This window comes from Sphaerodactylus townsendi, linkage group LG10 (assembly GCF_021028975.2).
Source record: "Sphaerodactylus townsendi isolate TG3544 linkage group LG10, MPM_Stown_v2.3, whole genome shotgun sequence".
Classification (NCBI taxonomy): Eukaryota; Metazoa; Chordata; class Lepidosauria; order Squamata; family Sphaerodactylidae; genus Sphaerodactylus; species Sphaerodactylus townsendi.
In genome coordinates, this window is record NC_059434.1 from 1439673 (window position 1) to 1455170 (window position 15498).

A 15498-nucleotide genomic window follows, 5' to 3' on the forward strand; every position below is an offset into this window, starting at 1 on the left:
TTCTACTTGTATGCTGTTGCAGGGCATAATCTTTCGGTCTTTGGTATTTTTTTGGAATCGACCCTCGGTAGAGCAGATGGCAAAATATTGAATCTTTAACTAAAGAGCATGCACGTCGCATTCTAAAATTAATCATATAGAGTCAATTATGAGACATACAACCCTTTGCTTCAACTAGTGATTGATTTAGAGGTGAGCAAGTTGAATTTGCTGCTATTAAAGATCTTTGATAATCCCATTCAAGGAATTTTCTTTTAACAATTTTTTACTCTAAATAAGATAAGATTGATATTTCATCCATAGATATGCCAATTTCTGTAATCTTATCAACTATTTTATCATGCCAGTTTGAAGTGTTAAGTTCAAGAGCAATAAGCATGTTAACTGCCTGGCTTGGAATGATGGTGGATTTTTAACCAGTATATAGTTGCTCTAATCCAAGCCAAGGTAGTTAAGGAACATAGGCCTAGTTCAATAGTAAGGCTGCATAAGACCATGGTGGGGAAATATAATCCTATGCAGAAATTTAGAGTGTAGAGTGTTTAGACTGGTGTTTTGGGCTAAGAAAAGGACTGGAAAGCCATAGAGTAGCTTTCTTGAACTACTTTTGCATTGAATGCCTTGATTACTGCTGGAATGTATTGGTGTCCTTTGGTGTAAAAGAAATTCACTAAAGCGTTTACAGTTGGAGTAGCTTTTACTGATGCCATTTTGACATGGGCTGTCCAAGAAAGATTATAAGTGAACAAAATACCTAAGTATTTGTATTTCTTGACTTGTTCAATTTCTTTTATTCGCTACTTTCCAGGGTTGTTTTTCCATGATCTAGCAAACACCATAACTTTTGATTTATCAAAATTAAGTTGCACCTTGTTTAATTTACAGTAACTGTAGCATCTGTTCATTGAACGTAACATAGGCCCTACCCTAGTGTATGACATTATAATAGTATCATCTGCATAAAGAAGCCGTAAATATGTATTTCCCAGTTTGGGGCTGTGTCCATCAATATCCCCAAGTTCCAGTGGTAAGTCCCTTAAGTATATGTTAAACAAGGTCGAAGCAATGATACACCCCTGTTTCACCACTCTGTTGCTTAAGATATTATTGGTCAATGCCCCCTCCTGAGTGCATTTTACCGGCAAGAGGTGTTAGTGTGTAATTGCCTGATTAAAAAAAAAAGCAGTCTGGGGCGTATGTTCAATCCTACATTTTCTTCAATAACAAGGCAGTAGATAGAGAATAAAAGGCTTTTTTAAAGTCTAAAAAAAGCAACATAGAGCTTGCCCGATCATTGTTTTAACTGGTTTTTGGGCAAGGTGAGGCCAGGACTATTAGTGGTCGCGGTAGATTTTCCTTTGGAAAAACCTATTTGTTAGAGTGTCCTATGACCTCTTGCTCTTGAATCCACCTGTTTAGTTTAAAGGTGGAGAAACCTAGCATATAATTTGCCCACTACAGACAGCAGGCTGATGGGGCAATAGTTAACAGGGTCCTGATAGTCACCTTGTTTATAGATTGGAACTATTAAACTTGAGCCATGTTTTTTGGTATTTTTTTCCCTGTTGAATTTACCTGGGTAAAACAGAAGACAGGAGTTGTGACCACCAACTTATGTTGGATTTAATCAGTTCAGAAGTAATTAAATCAGGGCCTGGAAGGAGATTTGCCATATTTCCAGATCTTTATTAGAAAATTTATCTCTTGAGGAGATACAGGCTGACCAGTGTGGGATGTTTTCTGAATTGATGTCTGCACTTTCGTTGGTATGCTGCTATCATTAAATACTTGGTTAAAAGTAGGCAAACCATGTTTCGGAGAGATACAATATTATTGAGGCCTGTTTCAACAAGAGGGATTTATTAACACATCTCCAAAATTGTTTAGGGTCTTTGGAATTCAAGGCCAATGAAGCCAGCTCCCATTCATACTCTAGATTTTGTTGTGATTTTATCTTTATCAAGTTATTTAGAATGTTTTTCAAGGATGTTAAATGATTGTATAACCTGGGGTCCCTATTCCGTCAGAATAGGTTATAAAAAGTAACCTTATTTGTTTATTTATTTCTATAGATTCTTTATCAAACCAGGTCTTGGTCTGTTTTGAGGAGATGTTACTACTACTGATAAATGTGCAAAATGATTAGTAATTTCCTGTTGTATTTGGTTATATAAGTTTACCCGTCAGAGGGTGATTTAGCATTCATAATCATCTGTTTATTTGCTTGTATTGTAGGGGAGTGCAGAAAAATTGTCATTTGCATGATTAATAATACTTGACCAAGTTATTTTCCTATGCAATCCTTGACTTGTATTCAAATTTATCTCCGGCAAGGGAGAATAGTTAAGAGTAAGGATAATAGGGAAGATGGTCACATAGAAATAATTCCCAACTTCAAAATCCTCAATATTCTGGAGTAAACCTGGGGGATCAAAAAATAATCAATTACACTGCACCCTTGTTTAGAAACAAATGTAAAGTCCGTGGCATTTTAAATTTGTTTAGTCCATTTTAACCATATTTTATTTGTTACAAGGGCCATTTTGCTAGATGGAGACCACTAGGTTTGTAATCTTATCCCTCAGGTTTCTCAGATGGGGAGTAAGTAGCGTTTGGATAAGTTCTTGATCGAATCCTTCCATTAATAACTGTTGGGAAAATTGATGCCCACTCTTGCATTTGCATCCCTGCAATAATTATATTAGTATCTGGAAGTTTCTTTCAAGATTCTGTAAATAGTCAATCAATCTACCCCAGTTTTGTCCAAAGGTTGTTTTGTTGGTAGGAAGGTAGATATATATTCACTATCACATAAGGATGGAGGCCCAATTTAACCCAAGTTGCCTTCTGAGCTAATGGGGGACAGCTATTAAGAGCTTTAGATTTAACAGATTGGGGAGATCAGGTCAAGTAAGCCTCCTGGCGACCAAAGTTTTGTCCCTTGTGGCTGGAAGGCAAAAGGCCTTGTATCCTGGAAAATGAATCATCTGTGAACACCAAGACTCCTGAATTAAAATAACTGCAAATCCTTTCAAGTAATCTTTAAAACTGGCGATGTTCAACTTCTTATCCCACCCAGCAATGTTCCAAGAAATCATCTTTGCACGGGTGGGGGAATTATGTCAGTCCTCTACCGGCATTGTTTCAATATTCATTTCAAGATTTTTCACGCATCCATTTGCTGCTTCCCTAGTAGTTCCACAGATAAGGTCTTTAGTATTGTTTCCAACCAAGTCTAAATCTGAACATTGGGGAGCAGGTTCTAGGGTGATAGATGGCTGTTCTTCTCGCAAGGATTTGTTAGCATTGTCAGCCGAATGAAGGATAATGGATGGAATGCTGGCAACAGGAATAAAGTCTACATTGCACGTAATAGTCCGTTGACAACCATAAATAAATAAATATAGGGTCTATAATATTAAAATACTAACCCCATTAAAATACAGCGTTCCAAGTTACCAATTATATAACAGGTGGCGTCCAGCAGCTAAAAACCCTCCTGAGAGGGGAACGGCAGGGTCTACCAATGTTATAAAGGGTGGGGGCGTGCAATCAGCGGCCGGCCTCCTCAAAAGCCCGGTGTAACAGCTCAGTCTTACGGGAGCTGGAGGAAGAGCATTCCACCAGGCAGGGGAGGAAGAGCATTCCACAGCTGGAGGAAGAGCATTCCACCAGACAGGGGCCAGGGCCGTAAAAGCACTAGCCCCAGTGGAGGCCAGCCGCATCATTGAGGGGCCAGGGACCACCAGTAAATTGGGTTAAATTTTTGGGGAATTGAAGGACTCCCATGTATCAGCATGATTAAAAAGTATGGGGAAATATGGAAAGGCAATGTGGGGTGATTCAGTTACCTGCCCAGAATACCAGCCTGGACTACTTTAGCAAAAGACTAGGCAGGTCTTGAAGGCACTTCCTGGGTTTTTGAGTAGGGGGCCTGATTGTCCAAGGCAGGAGATGGGCAAGGACTCTGGCCTCTCTTGTGGGGAGCAGGTTTCTGGGTGGTTCTAGAAGGCAAGTTATCCCACTGCAAACTTTGATAATTAATCATGACCTGACCTTTGACAAGGCCTCAGCAAGCCCAGGAGTAGAACTGTTGTCAAGGAATAGAACGAATGTTGCTTCCCAGGGAGTCAGCTGTTCTGTTGCCTGCAGTCTGTTCTCAGTTGTAATATGAAACGTGGCTGCCCTTCCCCAATCTCGGGCAGCCCAAGAAGACATGCAGGTGGCCCAAAAACATGGATTCTCATTCAGGGCTGCGTTCAGAGTTGCACATGGGTGTCGACCAGTTGCTGCCCGCTGGGGACTGCCTAGCAGTGGCGTACCACTAATGGGAGCAAGGGGCCCTAGCCCTAACCCCCTTCTCCCCCCCCCCACATCAATAGTTAGGAGTGTCTTTCAACCACTCTGAGTGGGATGGATTTTGTTTAAAACTGGTGTATCTCTGCAGATACCTACTGTACCACCCCATAGTAGGTTGCATCATGAGAGGCCATTGTGTAGCTTTATGGCTATACAATGTGTTGGGGTTTCCAAGATGCCCTAAAGCCCCTGTTGCTTCTTCTCCACAGGGCAGTTTCGGGCCGTTCGGCATCTGTGCCAGTTCTACAGTACAGTTTTGCCAGATGAGGTTCAGTGTGTCATTTACAATGAGTACCAGCTTTCCTTACTTAGAAAAAGGCCTGACAAAGTCGTGGAAGGGCAGCTCCTGGAAACCATCAGTCGGCTGTACCTGTCTCTAGGCACTGAAAGGTGAGAACCAGCTGTACTTGGAAGGAGTTTGTTTCAAACAGAATGTTTCTGAATTTTGTTGCTTTTCATTCATTTATCTGAAGCATGGAGGGGTAGGAGGGTTTGGGGAGCTATGCGTGGAAAGGGCATAGGCTGTCCGAGAGGAACGGGCGGAGAGCCTGTCAGGATGCCGTTGCTGGGGGGTGGGGGAAGCTGTGGGGAAGAGCTTTGCTTTTGCAGGTGCTTACCTGTTTCTTGCCCTTGGAGCTCTGTGGTTGAAACGATCTCTCAGGCTGATTCTCACTATTTCTTTGGTTCACATGGCGGGTGGGGAATAGCTGCAACATATTATGGTGCCGTCTCACTAGAACTGTCTTTCACTGTTACTCTCATGTCTTCAATAAAATCCTTGAGCCCATCAAGCGAGTTATTGTCTGAGCGAGGAGTTTGACGGTGTTTGACAGCTATTTGCTGGGATGAAACACAAGAGACTTCTCCTGCTTGATCCTCCTGCGTGTCTGCAAGGCAGGAGAGGCCCAGCCTGCGCCACACATTTAGATTTGGCGCTCACAGATTTTACAAATATTAATGGAAAGATGTGTCTGCCCGGAGAAGGAACTGGAGGGTGTTCCATCTGTTGTACTTTATAATGTGGCTGTGCTGTTTTTATTCCTCAGTTCCAGCTGGAGAGGAACTGGTGTTTCTGCACAGGACTCCACATAGGCTTGTGCCCCCAGGACCATCCCACTGGGCAAGTGGCCAAATGGAAAGCCACTGTTCACCAAAGAAACGGGTGGGGATACCAGGCAAAACACCCCCTTAAAGGCTTCCCTTGTTTGGCAGAGTGAAAATCTTAAAATGAAGCCATTTCAAGAAGGCCACTGTGAATGGGAAGTTCACTAGCAAACTGCCTGACCCGTCAGGCGGGTTATTCTGAAGCTCGACTGGGAGGTGAAGTGCTGGCCCTTGTCATCCCCTTGTGAGCCTTCTTCAAGTGCAGAGCAGTGCTGGCCTCTGCAGAGGCAGCCGTCAGGCAGAGGCAGCCACCCTGGGGGCGTGAGGGCCTGTGGCAGAGAGGCTGCTTCTGTTTGTGGTAGGAAGAGCCTGGTGTGCTTCCATGAGCTCTTTGCTTCAGAAATGGGTGAGCCTTTTTTCCATGATGACCCCTTGGACTCTGTGACCTATATATGGTGATTTCCATTGTAGTGCATTATTTTGCTCACTTAAGTGGTCTCTTCAGTCTCTCTCATGGGTCTCTTGTATGCAGACTTCATTCTGAGCCCCTTCACCAGAATAAAGAGAAGAGTGATGCTGTATGCCTAAGATAGTTGCTAAATTAGAGCTCTAAACTAGAGCCCTTCAGGGATTGGGCGGTATACCAAATATAATCTATATATATAAAGCAAACCGTGAGTTTGTTCCTGATGGTCTAGCACAGGAACTGCTGGGCCAATTCCTCTGAAAATTCCCAGCCACTGTAATCAGCCACGCAAGAGTGTTTTTAGAGTGTTTTTTTGGAGCAGCAGTGGCGTAGTAGGTTAAGAGCTCGTGTATCTAATCTGGAGGAACCGGGTTTGATTCCCGGCTCTGCCGCCTGAGCTGTGGAGGCTTATCTGGGGAATTCAGATTAGCCTGTACACTCCCACACACGCCAGCTGGGTGACCTTGGGCTAGTCACAGCTTCTCGGAGCTCTCTCAGCCCCACCTACCTCACAGGGTGTTTGTTGTGAGGGGGGAAGGGCAAGGAGATTGTAAGTCCCTTTGAGTCTCCTGCAGGAGAGAAAGGGGGGATATAAATCCAAACTCTTCTTCTTCTTCTTCTTCTTCTAGATGTTCACATACCTGAAATTTCACACCTGGCCCAGGTAAAACTCAGCAATCACCAGCTCCCGCCTTTTTGCATTAGAGCAGGAAACCGAGCTGGGGAGCTACGGCAAAATGAAATGATGTAGCTCTGTCAGAACCAATGAGAGATCAGGAACTGGGGGGAGGGGGAAAGCTGGTTGGTTGCTGTCTGTTTTTGTAACTAGAATAAATGCTGGAATTGAGGACAAGAATCCTCAGTTCCAGCACCCTGTAGCCCTGGTCACTGGCAACCCTGAGACGTTGATGGAGTGGATCAAACACATGGGAGATGCTGAGATGCGGATTTGACAGATCGAGTGGTCAGAACAACGTTGGAACCAGGCCCAACACCAGTCGCTCCTGCCACAAGGGAAAGCTGCTGACAATGAGAAAGGACAATCGGGACCCTCTGAATCCACCCGTGCTCATCGCTGCCGCTTGGGGCTGTGCCTTCATTGTGGGGAAAGTGGCCACCTCATCGCTTCCTGCCCTGGACGTCACACCCCAGCAACTGCCTCCGGAACCATAGGCCCGCAGCGTACAGGGAACACCCTTGAAGGAACCGCAATGACCCCGTCCTGCTATGGCCAGAGCTGTCAACAACCCAGCCGGCCAGGCCGATGAATCGAATGAATCTGAGGCATCGGATGCCCAAGCATTCATTGCAACGCCGGGAAACGACAGTGACCTGGCCTAAAAAGTGCCAACAACCAGGTTGCTCAAGCAGGCACTAGGTGGCGGGTGAGTGTCCTCTCCACCAAGCCCATAGCTATAACCATCACCTTTTCCCTCCCAGGGTCCCAAACGCAAACCCACACCGAGGCCCTCATTGATTTGGGCTCCTTAAGGTGCCTGATCCACAAGACTTGGCAGGGGCGTTGGGGCTTAAACTCATTAAGCTAAAATGGCCGCTACAATTCGAGCAAATGGATGGCACGTTATTGGGGGTGCCCTTTCCACCCACAAATCAGAGCCGGTGGTGGGGCACCGTTTGCGGAGCACAGGGAACAATGGCAGTTCATACTGGCCAAGTTAGGCAACTACCCCTTAGTGCTAGGGATGACCTGGCTCATGGATCACGACCCGGACATCAAGAGCATATCATTTGCCTTCCCACCCCTCCACCCCCGGAGGTTCGCACCCTCCCAGGCCCCTACTGGGACCTTGCACAGGCATTCAATGAGGGAGAGTGTGATCGCCTTCCGCCCCACCGTAGTACCAGTTGCTCAATTGAATTGATCCCAGGGGCCCAGCTCCCCAAGGGAAAACTTTATCAAATGAGCTCCCGCGAGCTGGTGACACTGCAGGAGTTTATCAATAAGAACTTAGCCAGGGGCTTCATCAGGGCCACCAAATCTCACATGGGTCCTTTTCCGCAAGAAGAAGGATGGTTTCCTCCGTCTGTGTACGGACTACAGGGGCCTGAACGCAGTATTCCTGAGCAACAATTACCCTCTACCACTGATCAAAGACTTGTTAGGGGACCTCTTGAAAGCAAGGTGTTCACAAAGCTGGATCTGTGGGAGGCTTACTTCAGGGTCTGCATTGCGAAGAGGCAGAAACACCTTACTGCCTTTAACACCCCCCTGGGCCAGTTTGAGTACCTCGTCATGCCCTTCGGCCTCAGCAGGGCCCCGGGGTTTTTCATGAATGTAATCAACGAGGTCCTCCATGACCTATTATTCCAAGGAGTATATCTGAACAATATATTGATCTATTCTGATAATGTTCAGACTCACATTGCATTGGTGCATGAGGTCCTTCACAGACTTATATGACATGAGCTCCACGCCAAGCTGTTCAAATGCGAGTTCCATCGGGACCAGGTGGACTTTTTGGGTTATCGCATCTCAGGGAGGGGGATTGAAATGGACCCGGGCAAGGTACAAGCTGTGGTGGACTGGCCAGCCCTGTGCACTCATAAGCAGCTGCAGTCCTTTTTTGATTTTTTGAACTTTTATAGAGACTTCATCCCTGATTTTGCCAGGGTGGCCCTTCCCCTCACGGACCTCCTTCACACAAAAGGTTCTGGGCCAGGCTGGGCAAGGCCAGGGACTCCCCTGACACAGACAATGGATTGTCAGGTGGCATTTCAACGACTTCAGGGGATTTTCACCTCAGAGCCAGTATTGATACATGCTGATCTGACCAACTTCATGCTTGTGCATATTTGTCCCGTAAGTTTTCTGGCCTAGAACTGAATTGGACAGTGGGGGACAAAAAGACCAGCGCTATCCGCAGGGCTTTAGCAACCTGGAGACATTGGCTGGAAGGGACCCAACACCCTTTCGAGGTTTGGATCAACCATAATAACCTGGCCTTTCTCAAAACACCCAGTAAGCTCACAGCTGAGCAACTTCGTTGGGCTGATTTCTTTGCTAGGTTCAACTTCTCCCTTAAGTTTTTCCCAGGGAAGAGCAATTGTCTAGCGGATGCCCTGTCCCAGCTCCCTGACCCCGCGCCTGCCAAGCCACAACCCACCAGCACTGCTTTCTCCCCCTCTCTCCTCGGGCTTCAAGCAGTCACCCATAGACAGGGGGGCGGCCTCCCACTGCCTCCGACTCCCTGCCCACCTTGTTATACTTGGAGGCTGAACTACGCAACCTCACGGCTTTCGTGTCTGAGGAGGATCGGAGGGTGGGGGACCTCTTGGAGTCGGGGGGGGGGGTTGGTGGAGGGGTGACAAAGTCTACATTCCAGCTGCCTTATGGGCCAAGGTGCTGGTGGGCTGTCACGATGCCAAATCAGCAGGCCATTGTGGCTTTGTAAAAGCTTTGCAATTGATCAGGCGACAGTTCTGGTGGCCCTCCCTCTGCAAGAATGTGGCTGAGTATGTTGCTGGTTGCCCTGTTTGTGCCTTGGCCAAACATGTCCTGGGTCGCCAGCCTGGGCTTTTACAGTGTCTTCCAACCCCTGAAGCTCCTTGGAAGTCCATCTCCATGGACTTTATAATGGACTTGCCTACAAGTAAAGGGAAGACTGTGGTATGGGTGGTAGTGGACTTGTTCTTCAAGCAGGCCCACTTCATTCCCTGTGGGGGGATCCCCACGGCTCAGAAATTGACCCAGCTTTTCATCTCACACGTATATAGGCTTCACAGGGCACCCAGGAAGATCATCTCTGCTCACAGTCCCCAGTTCGTCTCCAGGTTCTGGCAGGAATTTATGAAGCTCCTGGGGGTTGAATTGGGACTGTCCTCCGCCTACCACGCCGCCACGGATGGGCAAACTGAGAGGGTGAATGGGATCTTGAAGCAATACCTACAGTGTTACATCAACCAGCATAACGACAATAGGGCAGACCTGATCCCCTTCACCGAGTTTGCGTATAATAACACTGTGCATACTAGCACTGGGCAAAGCCCTTTCCAAGTGGTGTATGGGCAAGACAGTAATCCATTCCCCCTGGAGGGTACTGTCTCGGATGATCCAGCAGACCTACAGGAGTGAGTCATATCTCTGTGTGCCACTTGGTGTGTTGTACAGGACTCTTTGGCCAAGGTTAAAGTGGATTACAAAAGATTTGTGGACCGAAAAAGGTGACAGGTTGTTTATGCAGTGGGCGATCTGGTGTACCTTTCAACCAAAAACTTCCGGGGACTAGGAAACTGGGCACTAAATTTATTGGTCCCTTTCATGTCTCCTGGGTGATTAATCCGGTGGCTGTTGAACTCGAACTTCCAAAAACCTTTAAACACATCCACCCGGTTTTCCATTATAGTCTATTGAAAAAGGCTGCCCCTTTGGATGCTTGGCACCCAGCTCTCCCTCCAGCTACTCTGTACAAGGTTAATGGTGAGCTTCACCAAGAGATAAGCACTATAATTGACTTCTGCCTCCACAGAGGACGACTGCAGTACCTGGTCGCGTGGAAGGACCTCCCCCCTGGATTTAATGAGTGGGTTTCCAGACAATATGTATCGGCCCCATGGCTGGTGAGGGCATTTCACCATGCCTACCCGGACAGGCCGGGTTGGGGGGGGGGGTCTTAGAAGGAGCGGGATGTCAGGACTACAATTCCCAGCAATCACCAGCTCCCGCCTTTTTGCGTTAGAGCGGGAAACCGAGCTGGGGAGCTACGGCAAAACGAAACTGTGTAGCTCCGTCTGACCAATGAGAGACCAGGAACTGGGGGGGAGGGAAAAAGCTGATTGGTTGCTGTCTGTTTTTGTAACTAGAATAAATGCTGGAATTGAGGACAAGAATCCTCAGTTCCAGCACCCTGTAGCTGGGGCGACCCAAATCAATAAAGTTCTTTGTTTTATGTTGACTTTGTCTGAGTGGAGTTCAGCCTTACACCCAGCCAATCCCACTTTCTATGACAGAATGGGGATTTGAACCTGCATCTTTCAGAGTCTAATCTGACACTTTAACCCAGGAGTCCACAATGTGATGCTGGTGGGCCTCATAGTGCCCACTACCAGTGTTTTTAGAAAGTGAGCAGGGCCAGTTGGGGCTTTTGCCAGCAAGGGTCCTGATTGGCCAGTGGAGGGTGGATGTGCCAATTTTCTTTTAAGTTGCTTTGAAAGCAGCCTCCACTGCAAGTCTGTGGGCTGAATGGGCTTCAGGGAGGCTGAGAAAAGAGTGCCTGTGGCACTGTGGCACTGACCGAGACTGATTTCTTTAGGACATACAGATCAGCCCTGGAATACACCAAACGAAGCCTTGGACTGTTCATTGATCTTCAGGCAAAAGCAAAGGAAGCCCACGCCTGGCTTCAGGCAGGAAAAATATATTATATGTTGCGGCAGAATGAGCTAATAGATCTTTATATTCAGGTAAGATTGATTATGTCTTTGGAGTTAAATTGTAATTATGTGGATATTGTGAAGTACTGGAAATAACTGGATTAACTGGAAGTCAGAGAGTTTAAATATATGGTGTAGGTCAATGATTTCATGCCATGTTGCTCTGGTTAAAGGAAAGGGAAAACAGTTGCACTAAGAATCTTGAATGTGCGGGTCTGAAAAATGCCAAGAGTGATGGTAGGCCAAGTGGGTAGTGCGGGGCCATGCAATTGGGGGCACTGGTGTGTGTGTGTGTGTGTGTGTGTGTGTGTGTGTGTGTGTGTGTGTGTGTGTGTGTGTGTGTGTGTGTGTGTGTGTGTGTGTGTGTGTGTGTGTCGTTCTCACTGGGGGACCTCGGCCCATTTGGTGATTTATGAGGAAGATGCCAGCCACAGATGCGGGTGAAACATTGGGAGCAGAACCGACCATACCAGAGTCACTTGGCCTGGAAAACCCACAACAGCCAGTTGTAAAGAATGACGGGAAGGGTGCAAAAGTAGCATGCACATGGTAATCAGCTTGATTAGAGCAGAGGGTAAATGCTTGGGGGGGGGGGGATCATAGAATCATAGAGATGGAAGAGACCCCAGGGGCCATCCAGTCCAACCCCCTGCAATGCAGGAACACACAATCAAAGCGCTCCCGACATATGTTCATCCAGCCTCTGTTTAAAAACCTCCAAAGAAGGAGACTCCACAACCGAGGTGGTGCATTCCACTGTTGAACAGTCCTTAACTGTCAGGAAGTTTTTCCTGATGTTTAGGTGGAATCTCTTTTCCTTTACTTTGAACCCATTACTCCTGGTCTCTGGAGCAGCAGAAAACAAGCTTGCTCACTCACCAAAATGACATCAAATATCAAAACTGGGGTATCATGTCACCTCTTAACCTTCTCTTCACCAAACTGAACATCCCCAGCTCCCTAAAACTCTCCTTGTAGGGCATGAATTCTAGACATTTGACCGTTTTGGTTGCCCTCCTCTAAACCCATTTCAGCTTGTCAATATCCTTCTTGAATTGCGGTGCCCAGAACTGTACACAATATTCCAGGTGAGGTCCAACCAATGCAGAATAGAGAGGTACAATTACATCCCTCAATCTAGACACTATACTCCTATTGATACAGCCCAGAATTGCATTGGCTTTCTTGACCACTACCTCACACTGCTGACTCGTGTTTAGTTTGTGGTCTACTAAGGCTTCCAGATCCATTTCACATGTAGTGTTGTCAAGCCAGGTGACACGCATCCTACATCTGTGCGTTTCATTTTTTCTGCCTAAGTGTAGAATCTTACATTTATTTTTGTTGAAATTCATTTTGTTTCTTTTGGCCCAGCTCTCTAATTTGTCCAGGTCATTTTTAATTCTTACTCTGTCCTCTGGGGTATTAGCTACCCCTCCAATTTTGGTGTCATCTGCAAATTTGATTAGCATGTCCTTTATTCCATCATCCAAGTCATCGATAAAGATATTGAATAGCACTGGGCCCAGGACAGAACCTTGTGGCACCCCACTAGTCACTTCTCTCCTGGATGAAAATGAGCCATTGATGAGCACTCTTTGTGTTCAGCCAGTCAACCAATTACAAATCCATCTAACAGTTGCATTGTCTAGTCCACATCTTTCCAGCTTACTCACAAGAATATCATGGAGCACCTTGTCAAAGGCCTTACTAAAATCAAGATATGCTACATCCACAACATTCCTTTCATCTACCAAGTTTGTCATTCTATCAAAAAAAAGGAGATAATATTAGTCTGGCATTACTTGTTTTTGAGAAACCCGTGTTGATTTTCAGTGATCACATTATTTCCCTTCAAGTGCTTACTGACTGTCTCCTTAATGATCTGCTCTAGAATCTTTCCTGGTAATGATGTCAGGCTGACTGGGTGGTAGTTGTTCGGGTCCTCTTTCCCCCCCTTTTGAAGATGGGGACAACATTAGCTCTCCTCCAGTCTGCTGCGACTTCTCTGTTCTCCAGCAGTTCTCAAAGATTATAGCAAGCGGTTTTGAGATTACTTCTCCCAGTTCTTTTAGTACCCTGGGATGTACCGATAGTTCATCAGGCCTTGGAGATTTGAATTCATTTAAAGTATTCAGGTATTCATGTACTAACTCTTCATTTATTCTGCCTGAATTTCCCCTACTTTTGAGAAAAAAGTAGTTCTGCCTTTTCTCTGTCCCTTGTTAGAATTTCACCATCTTCTGCACCCAGTGACCCTATCATATCCTTTTTCTTCCTTAACCAAAACAACCCTTTTAATTGTTTTTAACATCTCTTACAAGTCTGAGCTCATTGTGAGCTTTAGCTTTTCTCCCTACATTTCTTGACTATTTGTTTGAATTCCTCTTTAGTAATTTCCCCCTTTTCATTTCTTGTACATGTCCCTTTTATATCTTAGCTCATTTGAGAGTTCTTTAGACATCCATCCTGGTTTCTTTAGACACCTCCCATTTTTCCTCCTAATTGGAACTGTTCGAAATTGTGCCTTTAAGATCTCATTTTTAAGATCTCCCATCCATCTTGTACTCCCTTCTCTTTTAGTATTCTTAACCATGAGATCACACCTAGTAGTTTCTTAAGTTTACTGAAATAAATTTAATGTCTAGAATGTGTGCCTGACTAGACTTGGCATCCCCTTTCCCCTTGTATAACAAACTCCAGGAGAAAATGGTCACTCCCACCTAAGGACCCTACTGCTTCCACCCCATTAATCAGATTATCATTGTTGGTTAAGAGCAGATCTAAAATAGCCTTCTCTGCTTGGCCCAACTGTTGTCCTCAATTCTCTGCTCGTTCAGTTGTTTCAGCCTCCAACTTTTGTTCCGTCACTGTCACTGCTGCTGCTCTCCTGCTATTACCGTTGACTCAGCTCAGTCGCCTCCACTGAGTCTCTGTGGCTTGGACAGGGCTCTACACTTCCACTTGTGACATCAGCCCCACTGTCACCATTTTGGTCTCTTCTGTTGCTGCCACCACGTTGGGATCTCGTATTCTTACTCCTGGTAGGAGAGTATGTCCCGGGCAGCTAGCAGGTTTTCAGGAGAGCTCAGCCTCTGTTGCCACTGCCACCTTGAGCTCCCACATTCCCACTCCCACTGGGTGAGTACACCCTGGGTAGGTAGCTGATGTTCCAGGGAGCTCGGGGGGGGGTCAATGTCTTCCTCCATTGGCCAGGTGGTGTTCTTTCCGATGTTTCTTGTAATTGTTCCAGCCACATGTAGGGTTGCATGGCAGTTTCTTCCTATTCTACTGAATGGTGATAAAATTAGTACATTCTAATAGACTGTAATTGTCATAACATTAAAGAATCCCAGGAGCTCTGCAGCTATACGACTTGCTCTAACCAACCAAGCCTTTATTGGCCTATAGGACAATACAGGTAGGATACAAAAAACAAAATTAAAACAATCCCCAAATAAAACAATAGAGAAGCTCTTAATAACAAATTAAAAAGAACAGAGCTATCCTTTAAGGATATATAATTTCTAGTAAAAACTTGGTCACCAATTCACAAACTACAGGATCAGAATTATTTAGCAAGCATAAGATCTTTTGAGCATCTGATATCCTGTCACAGAGAAGAGCATTTGCATATTTCCCCCTTAGTCCCTCACACTTAGTGCAATGGAAGAGGGAGTGGGCTAAAGTTTCCAGTTGATTTGAATTACAGAAGCAGAATCTCTTTGCACCCTCTATTTTTAAAAAATCTACCATATGGCAGCGCTGAGGGCAAAACCTTGCCATTGATATGACTCTTCTAAGGCATTATGGAGCATATATAATCTGCTATGCATCCCTGTTTGAAAGGTATTCAGGAGCTAAGGCAGGGGTAGGGAACCTGCGGCTCTCCAGATGTTCAGGAACTACAATTCCCATCAGCCCCAGTCAGCATGGCCAATTGGCCATTCTGGCAGGGGCTGATGGGAATTGTAGTTCCTGAACATCTGGAGAGCCGCAGGTTCCCTACCCCTGAGCTAAGGGGTGAATGTGTTCTGGATGCTGCTGCAAATAGGTTTTGAGATTCTAATAGACTTTTTTTTCAAACTATTATAGGCTTCAGCAAGGGACAACATACCCAAAGATTCAGTAGAAACGTCAATTTCCTCAATTTTGTTTGTAATTAGTGGGAGAATGCT

General features: G+C 45.8%; 1 protein-coding gene across 3 annotated transcripts in view; it reads left to right on the forward strand.

Moving 5' to 3' along the window:
* Positions 1–15498, forward strand: part of SH3TC1 (SH3 domain and tetratricopeptide repeats 1) — a 94988-nt gene that overhangs the window by 46477 nt on the left and 33013 nt on the right. For all 3 annotated transcript variants that reach the window (XM_048509715.1, XM_048509717.1, XM_048509718.1), the window contains 2 exons: positions 4569–4749; positions 11200–11350. In XM_048509715.1, coding sequence (XP_048365672.1) covers positions 4569–4749; positions 11200–11350 — 332 coding nt within the window. The remainder of the gene's footprint in view (positions 1–4568; positions 4750–11199; positions 11351–15498) is intronic.